The 17,529-nt window shown below is 37.3% G+C and overlaps 1 protein-coding gene across 3 annotated transcripts; it reads right to left on the bottom strand.

The window, feature by feature from the left end:
• Positions 1-1,237: 1,237 nt before the first annotated feature.
• LOC128615310 (uncharacterized) lies at positions 1,238-8,226 on the bottom strand. Of its 3 annotated transcripts, XM_053637280.1 has the most exons (10): positions 7,007-7,250; positions 4,657-4,767; positions 4,443-4,538; positions 4,322-4,340; positions 4,144-4,191; positions 3,451-3,547; positions 3,244-3,309; positions 2,757-2,834; positions 2,375-2,465; positions 1,238-2,180 (listed from the first exon to the last, which is right to left on the bottom strand). In XM_053637280.1, exons 2-10 carry the CDS (start codon positions 4,765-4,767, stop codon positions 2,178-2,180), a joined length of 609 nt encoding a protein of 202 aa, XP_053493255.1. In that variant the 5' UTR covers positions 7,007-7,250; the 3' UTR covers positions 1,238-2,177. The 3 variants fall into 3 exon arrangements, with proteins under 3 accessions (XP_053493255.1, XP_053493254.1, XP_053493252.1); XM_053637279.1 differs by lacking the exon at positions 7,007-7,250 and adding an exon at positions 8,126-8,226 and having other exon boundaries at positions 1,238-2,465; XM_053637277.1 differs by having other exon boundaries at positions 1,238-2,465; positions 7,007-7,255.
• Positions 8,227-17,529: the final 9,303 nt, after the last annotated feature.

Here is a 17,529-nt window from a genome sequence, read left to right as displayed (position 1 = left end):
GATGACGGGCCGTGTTCTTAGCCGGGTGTGGTGGTCTGCTTTGGAACAGAAAGTCCAGGGCCACTTTTTGGTCCCAGTTCATCCCTGATTAATGCTAAATAACGTTATGCTGAAAATTTAAATTACATTTACAATTACATTAATTTACTTACAAAAGTTTGAGAAACTCTGACATACAATGTAAAGATTACATGCCCACTTCTTTTTTCTAGAATACAATTTTACATTTTGCACAAGTTTATGCATTAGAACAATCAATTTGTATGTAAATAATTTACAAAATACTGATAAAACTATTTATACCTAAATGTTACAAGAATTATTTGATTTAATTTAACTCTATTTCATGGGATTATTGTAATTAAATAAGAAAGTAATTCATATGATTAATTCATAAAGAGAGCAGCTTTTTTCCACCAGGTGCCTGATGGTTACCGTAAAACCTCATATACATGTACTTCAGGTTCCTCAGTAGTCCTCACTCATCCAGCGTTCAGGTCTGAACTCAGTTGGAAGTGTGGTGGAGTGTAGATGTGTAACAACATGACCATCTTTAAGTCGCTTGTTCGAATCCGGCTCAAAGGACTGCATTTATTCTGTGACCTGAGTGCATGTTTACTGGAACCCTGAAGTGGGTTTGAGAAATATTCTAGAAAAACCTCTATTTTAAACCCTCAATTCTGGTCAAATATGAAACCTCCCACTTGCTTACTTATCAACTTGATTTTCTTGCTAACTTGTGTCACAGATCTGAACAGACAGGTGTTATGAATCAATCTCTCTCGCTCTCTCTCTCTCACACACACACACACTCTCACACACACACACACAGAGTATATTAGTGAGAGTGGGGTACTGAATTGAGTGTCCAAATATATTTTTGTTAAAATATCAGAAGCACTGAGACACATGCACTTTACTTTTCACTCGATCTGCTCTTGAGCCAAGTTCAATTTGACTATTTTGGAGGCAGAAAGAAGACTCCATGTTACAGGGTTATGATTGATTGCTCCACCAATTCCCTTCCTTCTGTAAAAACAGACTCTGATCTGACTTGAAGTACAATACAAACAATAAGATGGACTTTTACTTTCTAAAAAATTGCGTCTCTAGTATTGCTGGCTCAGATTTTCACTTGTTATACACCCCAGTCTAGGGTTGAGGATGATAACAGGATAGGTTTGACTGGGATAAAAGGTGGATGGGGAAAGAAAGAAAAAATGACTGCTAAGAATACTTTGGTTTATGATTTTTTTTTTTTTATACACACACAAAATGTTGTGCAATATGGGTAAAAATGAATAAAAATAAAATAAAACAGACAAAACCCACAGACAAACGGCAGCTGAACCCTACACCTGGTAACGGTATATAAAGTGTGATGATAAATTTACACACAAAAAAAAATACATACAGAACAGACAGAAAAAAAAGGAATGAGCACTGGGCTGCTGACAAAGCCGCCAGCTGTGCTCTTTATAGCGTTGATTCGATGACGTAGAGTAGTGTTGATGACGACCCAGCCTAAGGGTTGGCCCCACAGTACAAGTTAAGGAAAGGGCTTATAAGTACTACAGCCGCCAGGTTGGCATAGTCATACGACCTACAGCTTAAAAAGCCAGGTTTGATTCTGACAGCTCTTCCATGCCAGTCCCGTTGCATTATGGGATAGCGCAGTTTCCAGTTATATGCCCAGCCCCAGCTATCGTCACAGCTAAAAGGGTAGAGCATAACAAAAGTGCATAAGTATGTGCAGTGTTTAAAAGTGCAGAAGAGAAGCTAAAAGTGTTTTTTTTTTTTGTTTTTTTTTTTATCTTGGGGTTCTTTGGTTTGATCTTCCCTTTCTTTGGCAAAAATGAGTTCTTATAAATGTTATTTATATAGCAAGTACTACATATGAAAATACATTTTTACACCAAAATACTGCTACAAAGTATAAAAAAAATGTCTGAAGTTAAAATTTGATCTGCTTTGTCATGATTAAAAATGACACTTTTATCTAGAGCCCTATAATACCACAGTATCAGTTTAACTACTTAATTGTACTGTTGATTTCAAAAGTGTCTCAGATACAAAAGTGTAAGGAAAGTGCGACTGTAGAAAAGGCAGAAGCAGACTGGATGGAAGTTCTGAAGTTGAACCGTAATCTTCACTCGCTCTCGACGACTCTGCACACATCACTGACGGACAAAACACAGTAAAGAAATAAAATAATTAAAGAATACAGAAAATCATTCATACATTACATTTATACATTCCTCCATCTCATTATATAATAATATATTTATCCATCACATCATCTCCATCCATCTAGTAATATTCATCCCCATCAGTCCTGTTCATCTACGTACAGTAGTAAAGGTTTAACTCTTACACTGTAAGGATGCAGTCGGAGTGGTCGAGCTTCTTCAGTTCTAACATCACCGTTCATAAAGCCGTTAGCGCTCGCATTGCCAGGGTCCACGCTAATAAAAAACATCTTTCAATTAGCTCCAAATATTTAGCATAATAGTCATTATAATCATTAATATATACAAATTTCTATTATATTTCTACATTATTATAGTTACAATGTGATTTTTGGTAGAGATCTGCAGTTTTGTATAAATTGTGTCTTTAGTTGTTTTTCTTTTCTCATGTATTTTTTAAAGGTGTTTCAATTTGATAAAATCTGTTTAAAGGTGCATTAGGTAAGATTAGACTTTTCCCCTCCCCAGATTGGCACCTGGATAAAGAGAAGATGGGGAAGATCTTACCTTTCATTATTTGAGGTGTTCACTTGAGCTTCACCTTCAGTGTTTCTTTCTGTAATGTCCTCCAGTGGGATGTCTGACCTAACACACACACACACACACACACACACACACACACACACACACACACACACCTTAGGCATTAAGAAATATTTGTATTTTTATCTTGCTTGAGGTGTAGAAGATAAGGAGTTACTTGGTTAATAATATCCAGAATATTCCTTTCAGGGAATTCACTTTAAACACTAATGGAAATTGTGCACGTGTAAAAGCAAGTACGCAGAGCTGCCAACAACGCTAACCAAAAACAAATAAATAAATAAAATCCTAGACAAAAGAACGAAATACCAGAATTTGTCCAGAACACATGAAGGAAAAGATCAAACATTTTTGCATACAGTTATAATTTCCCCACTCATATCCAGATTTTTGAAAAATAAACTAAAGCAGCCATAGTGTGATAGTATAATGTAGTTTGAGTTTCATTCACCTGTTATTTTCATCTGCTCGTTGACAGCAGCCACGAATCAATTTCTCCCCGAGTCCTACTATCACCCTGTCCACCCATAATCACAGTGAAGAACAGAAATATCTGTTAATCACCAAATAAATTCATCTGTTTAATGTTAACGTCATCAGATTAAAGCATTTCATCTTCCCTCATTTAGCTGCTTCTTCAAGGGTGATGCAGACTTACCTTCGTTTTCTGTAGCACATTCCTACAATCAGGCCTACGATCAGAATGGCAACCACGATGATGGAGATTACAATGGAGATGATGGTGTTGATTTGAGCTTAAAAAATAAAGACAGACAGAAATACAATCTCTGGTCAATACTAGTTCATATTTCATTTCAAATGCCAACCTGAGCACTGAGAAGGCCTGAAATCTAAATATTCACTTCACTTTCACTAAATCCCCATGCTTTTTATCCCCTCAGTGCATAATCTGTGATCATAGTATATAACATCATAATTCTGCATTTAATCTGAAAGAGAGAACACACTGTATGTACTTATATTAGGGAGGGTCAGGGGTCACTGTGGTGTTAGTGCCTAAAAAAAGAAGGGGGGGGGGGGGACCATGTTGAGCAACATTCATCTAATGACTTATTTTTAATATATTAATTTTATTTGGATTGAATTATGAAAATTACTGAACAGCACACTTTCACTCCGAGTTGTAATCTGACTGATGCTGCTGTACAATACACTTCCTGTTTCTCTCACATCAGTTCTTATCTTCATCTTCAGGTCATGTTTTATTCTGCTTGGACCCCCCACCACCACCACAACCAAAGAATTATTTTAAAACTCGTAAATCATAAACATTAAAAATAACAAATCCCTAGTCAGTATAGCATTTTACAATATATTAGAAGTTACTCACTTCCGTACACATTAGCAGCTTCAGTGGTTGGCGTAGAGCTGTTGAAAACTACACACACACACACACACACACACACACACACCCCTACTAAAATATTTTTATTTTCCTGCATAACAAATATACTGATCTGTATTAGCTCACGTGGTGTACAGAAGTGAAACACAGTAGAAGGACGTACCGTTAAAGATGTATTCCATCTGCAAAATAATTATATTATTTATATATAAAATCAAACATTTGCATTAAATAAATAGCACAAAAGAACATATAGAATTTTAATTTATTTTAAATTTATCTACCTCATTAACTGGATTAGTACACGTTACAGTGCACTGAATCCCACTCTCACAGTAATCACGAATCAAAAATCTTTCTTGGCCCAGCGCAATCTCATCCTATAATGCACATACATCCATAACGTGGAAAAAGACAAGAAAAAAAAAAGTTCATCCCACCATTCAGTGCATCACAGTGTCTGCTGTCTAAAAAAAAAAAAACCTTCAAACTTCTCACCAGCGATTTCCAGTTGATCTCAGGGTCCTTGCAATGTAGTGATGTGGAGTAGTTATATTTACCACCCATGTAAAGCTCATCACAACTCTTGTTGACCTGAATCGGTGTCATCTGAAAAACAAGAACGAGACCCATCATATAAGATGCCTTATTATTAAAATGTGAGTCACACGTAAAAAGAGAGTATACCTTCTACTTTAGCCGTGAGTCTTCAAAATACACAAGCAGCAGCTAATACAGAAAATTTACATTTATCCTACCATGCTACTGTAAACATAGCGAATGAGGCTGCATGCCAGTTATGCTTAATTATAATAAAAAATATAACTATTTCAGCCACATTTCTGACAATGACATTCTATTTGTTTTTATCCAAGGCCATACATTTTGAGGAAATACAATGAGACATTAGGCCCAGTGAGGATGGGGAAGAGCTGAACAGGGAAGTGCAAAAAGAGATCACTCAAGAAAAAAGATTTATCAATAACAGAGGATTGAGCTGGAGAAGCAGATACTGAATACCAGATTCAGGGTCCAAATGCACCAGAAATTGACCCATCCTTGATGGCTTTACAGTTTCAAACAGACCCAGCTCATGTTGATCAGCATGAAATAAAGTTTAATAGCAGCTATATACAGTTCTGCTGCAGACAGATTGCTTTAAATACAGGTGATTTATTTGATAAATAATGACATTTAAAATCTGCAGCAAAAAAAAAAAAAACACCACATACATTTGGTTATGTTAACTGAAGTAATATTTTAGTGCCCCTCTTTGGTCCTTCCACGCCACTGTGCTGAATCATGATGAATAAAATGATATGTTAATTAGTCCATGCAAATAGAGAACAGCAGGTGGCGACACAATCTGGGCAGGAAGTATGGCGAGCACTTCACAGTCATAAACTCCACCAGAAACGAACAGCAGCTTGAATCCACAGCAGCGTTCCTGTATCACTCGTTGTTTATGTAAACACACAGCCCACCGCCGCGAGTCTTAGCGGACAGTGCTGCTCTGCTGTCGGGGAGATGTGCGGTTAGCCCGGCTAGCTGAACGGCTGCGTCCTGAGCGCTGTTGTTCACCCGTGTTTCCATAAAAACGAAAAACACAACAGTCCCTGACTTCACACCGGGTAATTTACCTGTAGTCTGAGTTAGTGTAGGTTATTATCGAGACAGCTAATATTGGAGAGGAGAAAGGGTGGTAGAGCCAGACGGCTATAGGGTTAGCCTTTACCCGCGCACAGCGTTTCCCTCACCGCGCCCTCTCTTCCGGCCAGCGGCATCAGGCAATGCCGCGGTCCCGGGGCCTGGTTCGCAGTCCGTCGTTTCTTTTCCTAATATTCCTACACTCACCAGAGACACCACCACATCCCGATACATCTATTTATATTGACTGATTATAACTAGTTAAACACGCAGCGCTCGCAGATTAGCAGCGCGCTGTAGCGAAACGTGTATCTTTACGCTTATGAATGAACTGTACCTCCACAAAAAGATAACGAATAATATTAACGATAATAAAACATCACCTGGATACTACACAACAGTTCTGTGAGCGGTTCTGTATCAGGACTGTAAATGGAAACAGAACCGGAGCAGAGAAAAGTCTTACATTCTATTAAAGCAGTAACATGAAGGTCCGGGTTTAGAGATCAGACTCCTAGAGCACGACTTTAATTCAAAACAAGACGCTTGAGATTAACTGTAAACCTTTACAGACATTATTGTTCTTCTCGGAGGCTCGAGGACCAACAGGGCTTGCTAACTTGTGTGTGAGAGAGGAAGGGAGTGCGTGAGTGTAATAAACCTGTTTAACGTCTGGTGTTGAAGACACACATCCACTTCGTGCCTAATTGAACCCCTGAAACCTTTGACTTATTTGTGAAAATTATTGATATGGGCTATTCCCAGCATTCTGCGTTGATTGGTGGTGAAAATGGTCTGAAAATTATTTATAGAGTTTTTTTTTTCCCATGATGTTGAATTCATTTCATTGTTGTTGTACTGTTTTGTCGTGTTTTTTTCCCCTCTAAATATGCCTGTTGGATATAAAATATTAGATAAGTTCTGTGAGGTTACTCTGTAGGTTTTTACACCACACTGTAATGTAACTAGACCATGTAATAAAGCAGCACAGAGTTTACTACAGCACCAATAATCTCCCCCAGAGATCAGGGACTGAAAGAGTTCAACTGAGGATCTGTTCAGTGTTCAGGCCTGTAAGTGTTCAAGAATATAATCTAAAAAAAACCCTTTCTTACACATCTCAAAACACAGTATCTTACTTTTCGAGATGTTTTACAAAGAACAACACAGACATATTTAACATTAAATAATAATGAATTACCTAGAAGATCAGATTATCCTCCAGTGTCTTCCTGAATCACACCGTACAGTTTGTTTTTCCTCTTCATTATTACACCTGATACACTTTTCCTCATCAGCTCCATAATCCACAGTGTGACCCACCGTCCTGTTATTATTCCCCATAACTCCTTCATTTTGAATTTACCAGCGACGGTGAAAGGCCTTCTACATAAAATATTGCATCATGGACTAAGGAAAGGGAGTTGCACAACCCAGAACTCTTTCCCAATCACGTGGTACTGAAACCTGCAGTTTCCCAGAGTTCCCCAGCAAGCAGTGTACTGTGTTAATCTGGGATATTTATTTTAAAATTTAAATAAACGCGTTTTGGGGAGGAATGTAACTTCTGTATCCTAAAGTCGATTCTCTATAAATCACAATGTAAATAACTAAACCTAAATAAATAATAGTTATGTATGAGCTCTACATACAGGGCAGGTAAATTGAAGAGCTTTTTAAAATAAGACATTCGTGATAAAAGTGTAAACTCACGTGTTTAAGTTACCAGTGTTCAAACTTAACATGTTCATATAAATTTGTCATTATGTAAAAAAAAAAATCCTTATTATTATTTTCTCTATGTATATAAAAGGTGTTATTTAGTTTAGTTTATTTTACGCGCATGCGCACAGTCATAAACCCCAATTTTTTTTACGCGTACAGCACGCGTGACGTAAGCAGCTACACACTGGTACTTTACAACTTTCCAGTGGTACAAAGTTTTTTTCTGTTGTTTTTTTTTTTTACATGCACGGTCTGTAGATAATTTTCAGCATGTCTGTGACATCCTGTATGACACCATCTCACACTCAAGTTCACTTTGAAGCATTTTCATTTTATGTCCATTATAAGATGCTATATATTTTATAATTAGCCTGTACAAAGAGCAAAATATATATGCAGCCGGCGGACTTTCAGTTCGACCAGTCTATTTATTTTAATATTATGTATAATATATATATATATTAGAATAGAGCGGTTACTAAAATAAATAAATCAGTGAATAAATGAAGTGAAGATGGTAACTGAACTTATGATAGTCACCTACACCACAGTTGTTAATTACTGTCTGATGGAAATGTGTAAAATGTTTACTCACGTTTCTTTGATTAAAAAAACAACCGCTCAACTCTTAAGATCCAGCAGTCAGGTTAAAGACGCAGTGAGTGTGAGGAGACCGTCGCCGGTGCGGGCATGAAGTACAGGGCGTGGCAGGGCAGAGCAGTAGCCGGTGAAGCCACCTCCCTGAAATGAGTTTTTGCAATTTGATATCTTGGTATCAGTAAAAAATGAAAGAATCATTCGTGAAAGACACGTGACTACAGAGAGTTGCGTCAACTCCAGTGGATTTTTTTTTACAGCAATGGGGGATCGTGGAGCCTCTCAATAGTTCCCAGAGCTAGTGGTGGTCAGCGCGAGGCTTCGTGGAACACTGATACAGCAAATATGCCGTACTGTGTCGAGGCATCGAAACAAACCGACACTCGTCTCCACGGTGACACGTAGTGGTCACTTGCACTGTTGCTCTGCAACAACCGTGACAAGGATAACCTACATGTTGTTTGTCTTAAACAGGGAAGTGTGTGGGGGACCCACACACACACACACACACACACACAGTTCTCGACCTGACCAGACCTGGGGTACAATAGTCTGTTTGAGGGGGGAGAAGAAGAGAAAAAGATTGGGGGGAAGAAGGAAAAAGAGGAAAAGAAAAAGAGGGAAAATGAGAGAAAAGAGTGGAAAAAAAGAAAGGAGAAATAAAGAGGAACAAGGCATGATAGGCATCTGTTTTGGGTTTTTTTTTCCTCAGAAAAGCGGCTTTTTTATGTAAAAGTCTGTTCACGCTGCCATCAAGATGACACCGGTTCTGAGTCCCACCTCAGATACTATTACATTTTGAAAGGACAGCTGATAGGCTACAGAAATATTACTGTTGTTAAAATGAGTAAATACCTAATCACCACAGATCACTTCCGTCTAGTTTCATAATGACATTTGTGATTTAATTCAGTGCATGATATGGCATTTTTCTATGTAGTGTACTTGCTACATACAGAATTCATACAAGTAGTCATTAAATTCCCATTGTTCTCTGTATTAGAAACTCGGTAGTACTGACCATGTTATAATTCTGACATGTGCTTTATAGGGACTTTCTGAAACAACAGACAGCAAATGCAGCACAAGGAATGTTAAGTCATACAGTGTTTTAAAAGTAAAGGGTGTAACAATATGGCATCATATTGTAATTTTTCCATAAGAGACCAAACTAGACAAAAAACATGAAGCAATTTGCAGCTGTACGACTGCCAGACCTGCTCTTATAGAAAATTCATCAAAACCTTCTGTCCAGTCCATTCAATTCAATTTTACCAGCTTTACAGAACCCAGAATCACAATCCAGAATCCAACTGCACTGTGGTATAAAAAAATTAATCAGATAAATGTTTTTTTTATTCAGATTATCTGATTCTACAGTAACAGCTACATAATCACTAAAAGAACACTGCACTTTCACCATAGATATAAAGTTCAACAGTTCAGGTTACATATATAAAAGAAAGGCACTTAGCAAGGTCAAAGAGAAGCTTTATAGACATTTAGAACCCTAATAAACTGACAGCATTAAAGAAAATATCTGAGAGAAATGAAAAATTAATGCTTTAAATCAGGGGTGTCAAAGTCATTTTATATATCGGATTATACTTAGTCTGATGGAACAGAAAAAGTTGTTTATTGACCAATTTAGCAGAAATAGACATTTTGTGCACTCTGCAATTCATTAAAAATAAGCTTTAAAAAATGTCCAGATTGTGGTTTCTAAAGTTATTTGCTGGGTTGGATTACAATCTCTAGCGGGCTCATCCTGTGAAAAAAGGCCGCATGTTTGACACCCCTGATTTAATGCTACATTCAGAGCTTATAAAATATGCACATCATATCAGTTGGAATTTCCTAAAATAAATAAATACATTCCTTAATGCCAGCATGAAGGTATATATATATATATATATATATATATATATATTATATATATAATCATAAGTTATTTGGTCCTGACAAAGTTTTGTGCAACATATAAAGGGTTAGGTTAAATAAAATACGTGGCTGTATTTAAAAAAAAAAAAAAAAAGAAGTACGTTACAGTTATAACAGTCATTTCTGTACAGCTTATAGGCAGTGTTATTGATGCAGTGTTTCTTAAATATAATATATATTCTTAATATAGATGTAATTCACATGCCAAGTAATATGTATGAAAATACATTTTTACACAAAAATACTGCTACAAAGTATAAAAATGTTTGAAGTATAAAAATTTGTCATGATTAAAAATGCCTCTTTTATCTAGAGCCCTATAATACCATGCTCTCAGTTTAACTACTTCATTTTACTGCAGATTTCAAAAGTGTCCCAGATGCAAAAGTGTAGGGAAAGTGCGACAGTAGAAAAGGCAGAAGCAGACTGGATGGAAGTTCTGAAGTTGAACCGTAATCTTCACTCGCTCTCGACGACTCTGCACACATCACAGACGGACAAAACACAGTAAAGAAATAAAATGATTAAAGAATATAGAAAATCATTCATACATTACATTTATACATTCATCTCTCATTATATAATAATATATTTATCCATCACATCGTCTCCATCCATCTAGTAATATTCATCCCCATCAGTCCTGTTCATCTACATACAGTAGTAAAGGTTTAACTCTTACACTGTAAGGACGTGGTCGGAGTGGTCGAGCTTCTTCATTTCTAATATCACCAACTATTTATCATAATTAATATACATGTTATAAATTGAAACGAATTATAAAATCAGCAGCAGCAATTATGATTAATTATTCATTAAATAATTACATGCATTATAATAAAATATTTGTTATATTGATACATTATTAAATTTACAATGTTAGTAATTTTTGTAAGATCTGCAGTGGTGCAAATTTTGTTCTTACATTTCTTACATACAGTTATATATAAAAAAAAAAAAGTCAGTGGACATAAAAAGTCTACACACCCCTGTTAAAATGGAAAGATTTTGTGCTGTTTAAATAAAATAATAATAATTTAAAAAAAAAAAAAAAAAAAAAAAAAAAAAAAAAAACGACCCCCCCCCCCCCCCCCCACTCTCAATGTGAAATTACAGAGTATACAAATTAAGAGAAAAATATAACAAGAAACTTTTTTAGGGGGAAAAAAAAAGTTATGATAATCATGTTGCACAAGTTTGCACACCCTTTTATAACCAGGGAAGTTACTGTATTCAGAATAAACTAATCACATTCAAGCTCATGTTCAAAAGTAAAACTGTCAATGAAATCATTCGGAGGACCGCAGAGCTAACGCTAACGAACAATCCCAGCCAATAGAACGAAATACCAGAATTCTTCCAGAATAAAAGGAAAAGATTAAATTACGCAATTAATTTGCCACCTAACAAGAAATAATCTTAATAACCAAAAGAATTAAAATTATAAACTACAGCGTAAATAACGTCACGAGACTAAAGTATTTTGACTTCTCCACCATTTTGAGGGTGATGCAGATTTACCTTCGGTTTTTGTAGCGCAGGACTACAAACAGAATGACCAGCGACATTAGGATGAAGATGGTGGCGACAAAGATGGTGGTGATATGAACTTTAAAAAGAAAAGAAAAAAGACACAAATATGATCTCCAGTCAACCCTAGTTCATATTTCAGTTCAAATGCCAACTTGAGCACTGAGAATGCCTGAAATCTTTCACTCAATAACCATGTTTTTATCCCCTCAGTGCATAATGTCATACTATATACATCACACATGATCATAATTCAGTATTTAATCTGAATGAGAGAACACGGAATATATACTCACATCGAGGAAGGCCAGAGGTCACTGTCGCATTATTGCCTAAAGGGGGGATGATGGAGGACACTTAAGAGTCTGAGCACCATTCATCAAAGTAACAATTTTTATTTTAAGTACATGCATTATATTTCCACTGAATTATGAAAATTACTGAACAGCACACTTTCACTCTGAGCTGTAATCTGACTGACGCTACTGTATTGACACTTCCTCTCACGTCAGTTCCCTTAGAGACCTTCATCATCAGGTAAATATTAGAGTCATGTTTTATTCTGCTCAGACCTCTCGATTGCTGCAGGTCCTAACTGCACACCCTCCACTACTCTCCTTACTTTCAATGCCTTCTTCCATCAATGCCATCCATTAGAGTTATTTTAAAAATCGGTAAATCATGAGCAAATAAATAAATAAATACCACAGAACCCTACTCAATATAGCATACTTCATCTCAACAGAAATATGGTACAAAGTACTCACTTCCATATGGCTTAGGGGCTGGTGTAGTGCTGCTGAGAACTAAAAAGACACACACACACACACACACACACACACACACACACACACACAAAAAAAAACATAATGCATTTACTGCTCTATAAATTTAAAGCTCACTTTTTCACTCTGACTAGTTTATTGTTGTGAGCCTATTTTCTCTCACAAGAGTGAAACTTTTTGTCCTGAACTGCACTGATTTCACACCTGACTCCATTAAAGTTAACAACTGTGGTTCATAATAACACAAACATATTAATAAAAATATTTAGCATGATGTGTCTTATTACTGAATTACTTTGTTCTTTTTCCTGCATAATAAATATACTAGTCTGTTTTATCGCACGTGGTGTACAGAAGTGAAACACAGAGTAGAAGGACATACCATTAATCTTGTATTCCATCTGCAAAAGACAAAAATATTAATTGTATATAAATCAAACTCTCATTACAAATAGAACATGCAGAATTTAAATTTATTTACAATGTACCTACCACATAACTTGGATAAAAACACCGTACAACTTGGCGAATCCCACTCTCGCAGTCATCAAGCGTCAAAAATCTTCCATGGTCCAGCACAGTCCCATTCTATAATGCATATACAATATAATGCACATCCATAATGTGGAAAAGAACAAGAAAAAATAAATTGTTCACCCCAACATTCAGTGCATCATAGTGTCACAGTAAAAAACCTTCAAACTTCTCACCTGCGATTTCCAGCTGATCTCAGCGTCCTCGCAATTTGTTGATGTGGAGTAGTTGTATACACCACCCATGTAAAGTTCATCACAAGTTTTGTTAACCTGAATCGGTGTCATCTGAAAAACAAGATCCATCATATAAGAGGATATGCCTTACTATAACACTTTAATTATAATAATCAAATCATCTCACACTATTCTCTGTGGTGTTTAAATGTACTGAGCGAATATGACGTGCCCCTGATCATGATGAATAAAATGATATGCTAATTAGTCCATGACATCAGTGTAAATACATAACAGTGTGAGACAACAGGACAATAAATATACAGAACAGATCAATAGAGACACAGGACACTGGCTGTAAACTATCTTGTACTGTAGCAGTAGAAGTATAGCAGCAATATTGGCATCAAAAACAAGTTCCATAATAAAAAGTGACTGATGCAGCTTCGTATGGTGCAGGTGTGCAATATTTTGAATCATACTGGGTTAGGTGTTTGATTAGTCCAGGTGTGTTGGGAGGCAGAAGGAGTTGAGCAGATGTTTGACTTCCTCAGGGAAGAAACTGTTCTACAGAAACTCTCTGATCACTCCAAACTGTCCTGAGATGCTAAGATAGCTCCTTCAGACTAGGTTCTCATCTGTTTCAGAGCTGGTTTGGAATATTAAGGAGTGGTCTGTACACTCAAGTGTGGGTCTCTGCAGATCCGAGTAATGGGCGTGTCTAAACGTCTTTTCAATTGGTCGCGAAAGTTGTCCGTTTCACTGAAAGGCTTAAAAGTGATTGGCCAACAGGTTTATTAACAGGAAGTGACAAGTCTGACGTAGACAACGGGGGTGTACCTTGTAGTCACTATAGCTAAGCTTGTTTCCCCCCTTTGATTGTAAGAATGACAAAAAAATTTTTATATAAAATTTATCTTCTGAACTTCTGTCTGTCAATTGAATCGGCATGGCCACAGGTTTACTGACGTCATCTCCACTAGGGCATCTGCTGCGATCGCTCGGCCTCCATTATCACTTTTATGCTGATGATACCCAAATCTACATTCACTCAAAATCTGGTGAAAACCTTGACGTTTGTTTTCTTTCTGAATGTATTTCTGAGATATCAACATGGATGAATAATAACTTTCTGTGCCTGAACAGCGGGAAAACTGAAGTTATACTTATAGGTTCACATCATCAAATTCTCAAAGCGGCTCCACTGTCTCTGTTTGTTGATGGCTCTGTTCTAGAGACCCGAAGTAAAATGAGGAACCTTGGTGTAATTTTTGACACCAGCCTCACATTTGATTCTTTTGTTCAGAGCACTGTGAAGGTATCCTTTTTTCACCTCAGAAATATAGCTAGACTGCGCCCAATGCTAAACTTCTCTGCGGCTGAAAAGCTGATTAACGCATTTGTTGTCACATGGCTGGATTACTGTAACTCCGTTTTAGCCGGAGTTTCTAAAACTGTAAAAATTAACAAATTGCAATATGTTCGAAAGTCTGCCGCCCGGATCCTGACGGGAACCAGGAAATGTGACCATATTACTCCTGTTTTGAAGTCCTTACACCGGCTCCCGGTCAGGTTCCGTGTCCATTTTAAGATCATGATGTTGACATATGAGGCACTAAATGCTTGGCTCCGCATTACTTATCTAGTTTATTAATCCCTTACACCCCAAATCGCAGACTGTGCTCCTCAGTGTGTAATCTCTTAACTGTTCTACAAACACACTTATAATCTATGGGTGACAGGACTTCTGTCTCTGCCCCTTCACTTTGGAACTCTCTTCCTCCTGAACTCGGGGGAAGCTCAGACTTTTGGCATTTTTAAAGCTCTACTCAAGACACACTTTTTTTAAAACTTGCATTCCACTGCTGATGTATTCTTTTATTATTATTATTAATAACACTATTGTTATTCTTATAACTTTAATGTTTTATTTTTCTGTGTACTGCTTATTTTGTGTACAGCACTTTGAGAAGCTGATTTTAAAGGCACTTTATAAAGTTTATTATTATTATTATTATTATTATTATTATTATTATTACCTTATCTTAGTTGGTTTAAAACTAAAAACATTAAATAAATAATAACGAAACACTTTTGTTGCAATCCCAGTGTAGCTCGTATCTTGGGTGAAGAGCCCCGGGAAAGAGCAGCACGGCTGGAGAGCTGCGGTCCGGCTCCCGGTCACCATCGAACACATAGTGAATGGCACCCTGATCGTGACACTGATAGGAGCTACACCAGGATTTTACTTAAGTGCAATAAAAAGTGAGTGTGTGTCATTATTATTATTTTGCTTTAAACGCGCTAAGGCCATAAGCTAAGCTAATAGGCGCTTGTGCTTTTGCCGCAGGTAGCTGGCCAACCACACACCACTTCTCATTCATCCCGTAGGACATGATACACATATACACTGGTGAATCTTATACAAGACTGTTCTCCCTCCAGAATGTTTTTTAGCAGCAAGAAAACTTTTGCTGTCAAAAGTGAAAGTTAGTTGCGCCACCCATGTTAAGTCAAACGGAAGTACTAATACACGGCTTTGCGGAAAGGCGGAAGTTTTCTGACGTCACTGCGAAAAGGGGCCTATTCTAAAGCAGCAGATATAACGCAGATGAAGCAAGAAATTAATTATGTTTGTATTTTAACCAGCTATTGTGATATCACACCACAATACCTCCATCTTCACGTCTAAAGCAAATGGCGTGTCTATATGGTTAACGCTGATTGGCCAACACAGTTTCCAGCAAGAATATTTACTGATTTATTTCCCCCACTGTATGAGATTTCTGACGCAGTCTGTGTATGCCAGTGCTGCTTTCCTGTCGGTGATGTGTGCGGTTAGCCCGGCTAGCTGAATGACTGCGTCCGGAACACTGTCTCACAAACACGTTCCCGACGATTTACGGACATTTAAAGTGTATCTCAAGTGAATTCTAATATTTTTTTTACACTCGGAGACACCACCACATACCGATATATCTATTTCTATTTCCTGATTATAAACAGCTAAACACGCACTCGCTGGTTGTTTTGCGCTAGAACTATTAGCCGATTAGCAGCGCACTGAGAGAAAACTAGCTAGCCAGCTAACTGTTTTTCTTGAAGCACATGTAATGCAAAAGCATAAAAGATGTTAGTTCACGCGCTCGTATTTGGTGTAAAGGCGCATCTTTACGCTTTTGAATGAACTGTACCTCCACAAAAAGATAACGAATAACATGAACGGTAATAAAACATCACCTGGATACTACACATCAGTTCTGTGAGCGGTTCTGTATCAGGACTGTAACTTGAAACAGAACCGGAGCAGAGAAAAGTCTTACATTCTATTAAAGCAGTAACATGAAGGTCCGGGTTTAGAGATCAGACTCCTAGAGCACGACTTTAATTCAAAACAAGACGCTTGAGATTACCTTTAAACTTTGATTGCTCTTCTCGGAGGCTCGATGACTAACAAGCGTCCTAACTCGGTCTTGGGTGCGCGTGCGCGAGAGACAGGAAGGAGGGTGGGGGGGGGGGTATTTCAGAATAAAAGTCCCTTTACGTAACCACCGCGCTGTAATAAATGTGTAACGTCTGATGTTGAAGAACGAACACACACATCCACTTCGTGTCTAATTGAACACCTGAAACCTTTGACTAATTTGTGAAAATGACTGATATGGAAGATTCCCGATATTCTGCGTTGATTGGTGGTGGCTCTGTAAACGCGTCACTGAGATGTTAATCGTTGTGAACGAAACGGTAAAAAGGTCTGGAAATTATTTTTTAGATTTTTTTTTTAAAATAAAATATTAGATAAGTTCTGTGAAGTTACTCTGTAGGTTTTTACACCACACTGTGATGTAACTAGATCATGTAATAAAGCAGCACAGAGTTTACTACAGCACCAATAATCTCCCCCAGAGATCAGGGACTGAAAGAGTTAAACTGAGGATCTGTTCAGTGTTCAGGCCTGTAAGTGTTCAAGAATATAATCTAAAGAAACCCCTTTCTTACACATCTCAAAACACAGTATCTTACTTTTCGAGATGTTTTACAAAGAACAACACAGACATATTTAACATTAAATAATAATGAATTACCTAGAAGATCAGATTATCCTCCAGTGTCTTCCTGAATCACACCGTACAGTTTGTTTTTCCTCTTCATTATTACACCTGATACACTTTTCCTCATCAGCTCCATAATCCACAGTGTGACCCACCGTCCTGTTATTATTCCCCATAACTCCCTCATTCTGTCTGAACCTTACAACGTCGATGAATACGTTCTAGAAAAACGGCAATGAACAGAGCAGGATGTTGCGCAACCGGTTTAGACCAGTTTGGAGTGGGTGTAAAATGTCTCTCAAATCACGTGGTTCACGAATCCATCCGAGGGGAGGCACGTTGTTTAAATGCACGGTCTGTAGATCATTTTCAGCATGTTTGTGA

This window comes from Ictalurus furcatus, chromosome 12 (assembly GCF_023375685.1).
Source record: "Ictalurus furcatus strain D&B chromosome 12, Billie_1.0, whole genome shotgun sequence".
Lineage (NCBI taxonomy): Eukaryota > Metazoa > Chordata > Actinopteri > Siluriformes > Ictaluridae > Ictalurus > Ictalurus furcatus.
The sequence above is the reverse complement of the archived record's forward strand: the minus strand, read 5'-3'. Positions and strand labels throughout refer to the sequence as shown.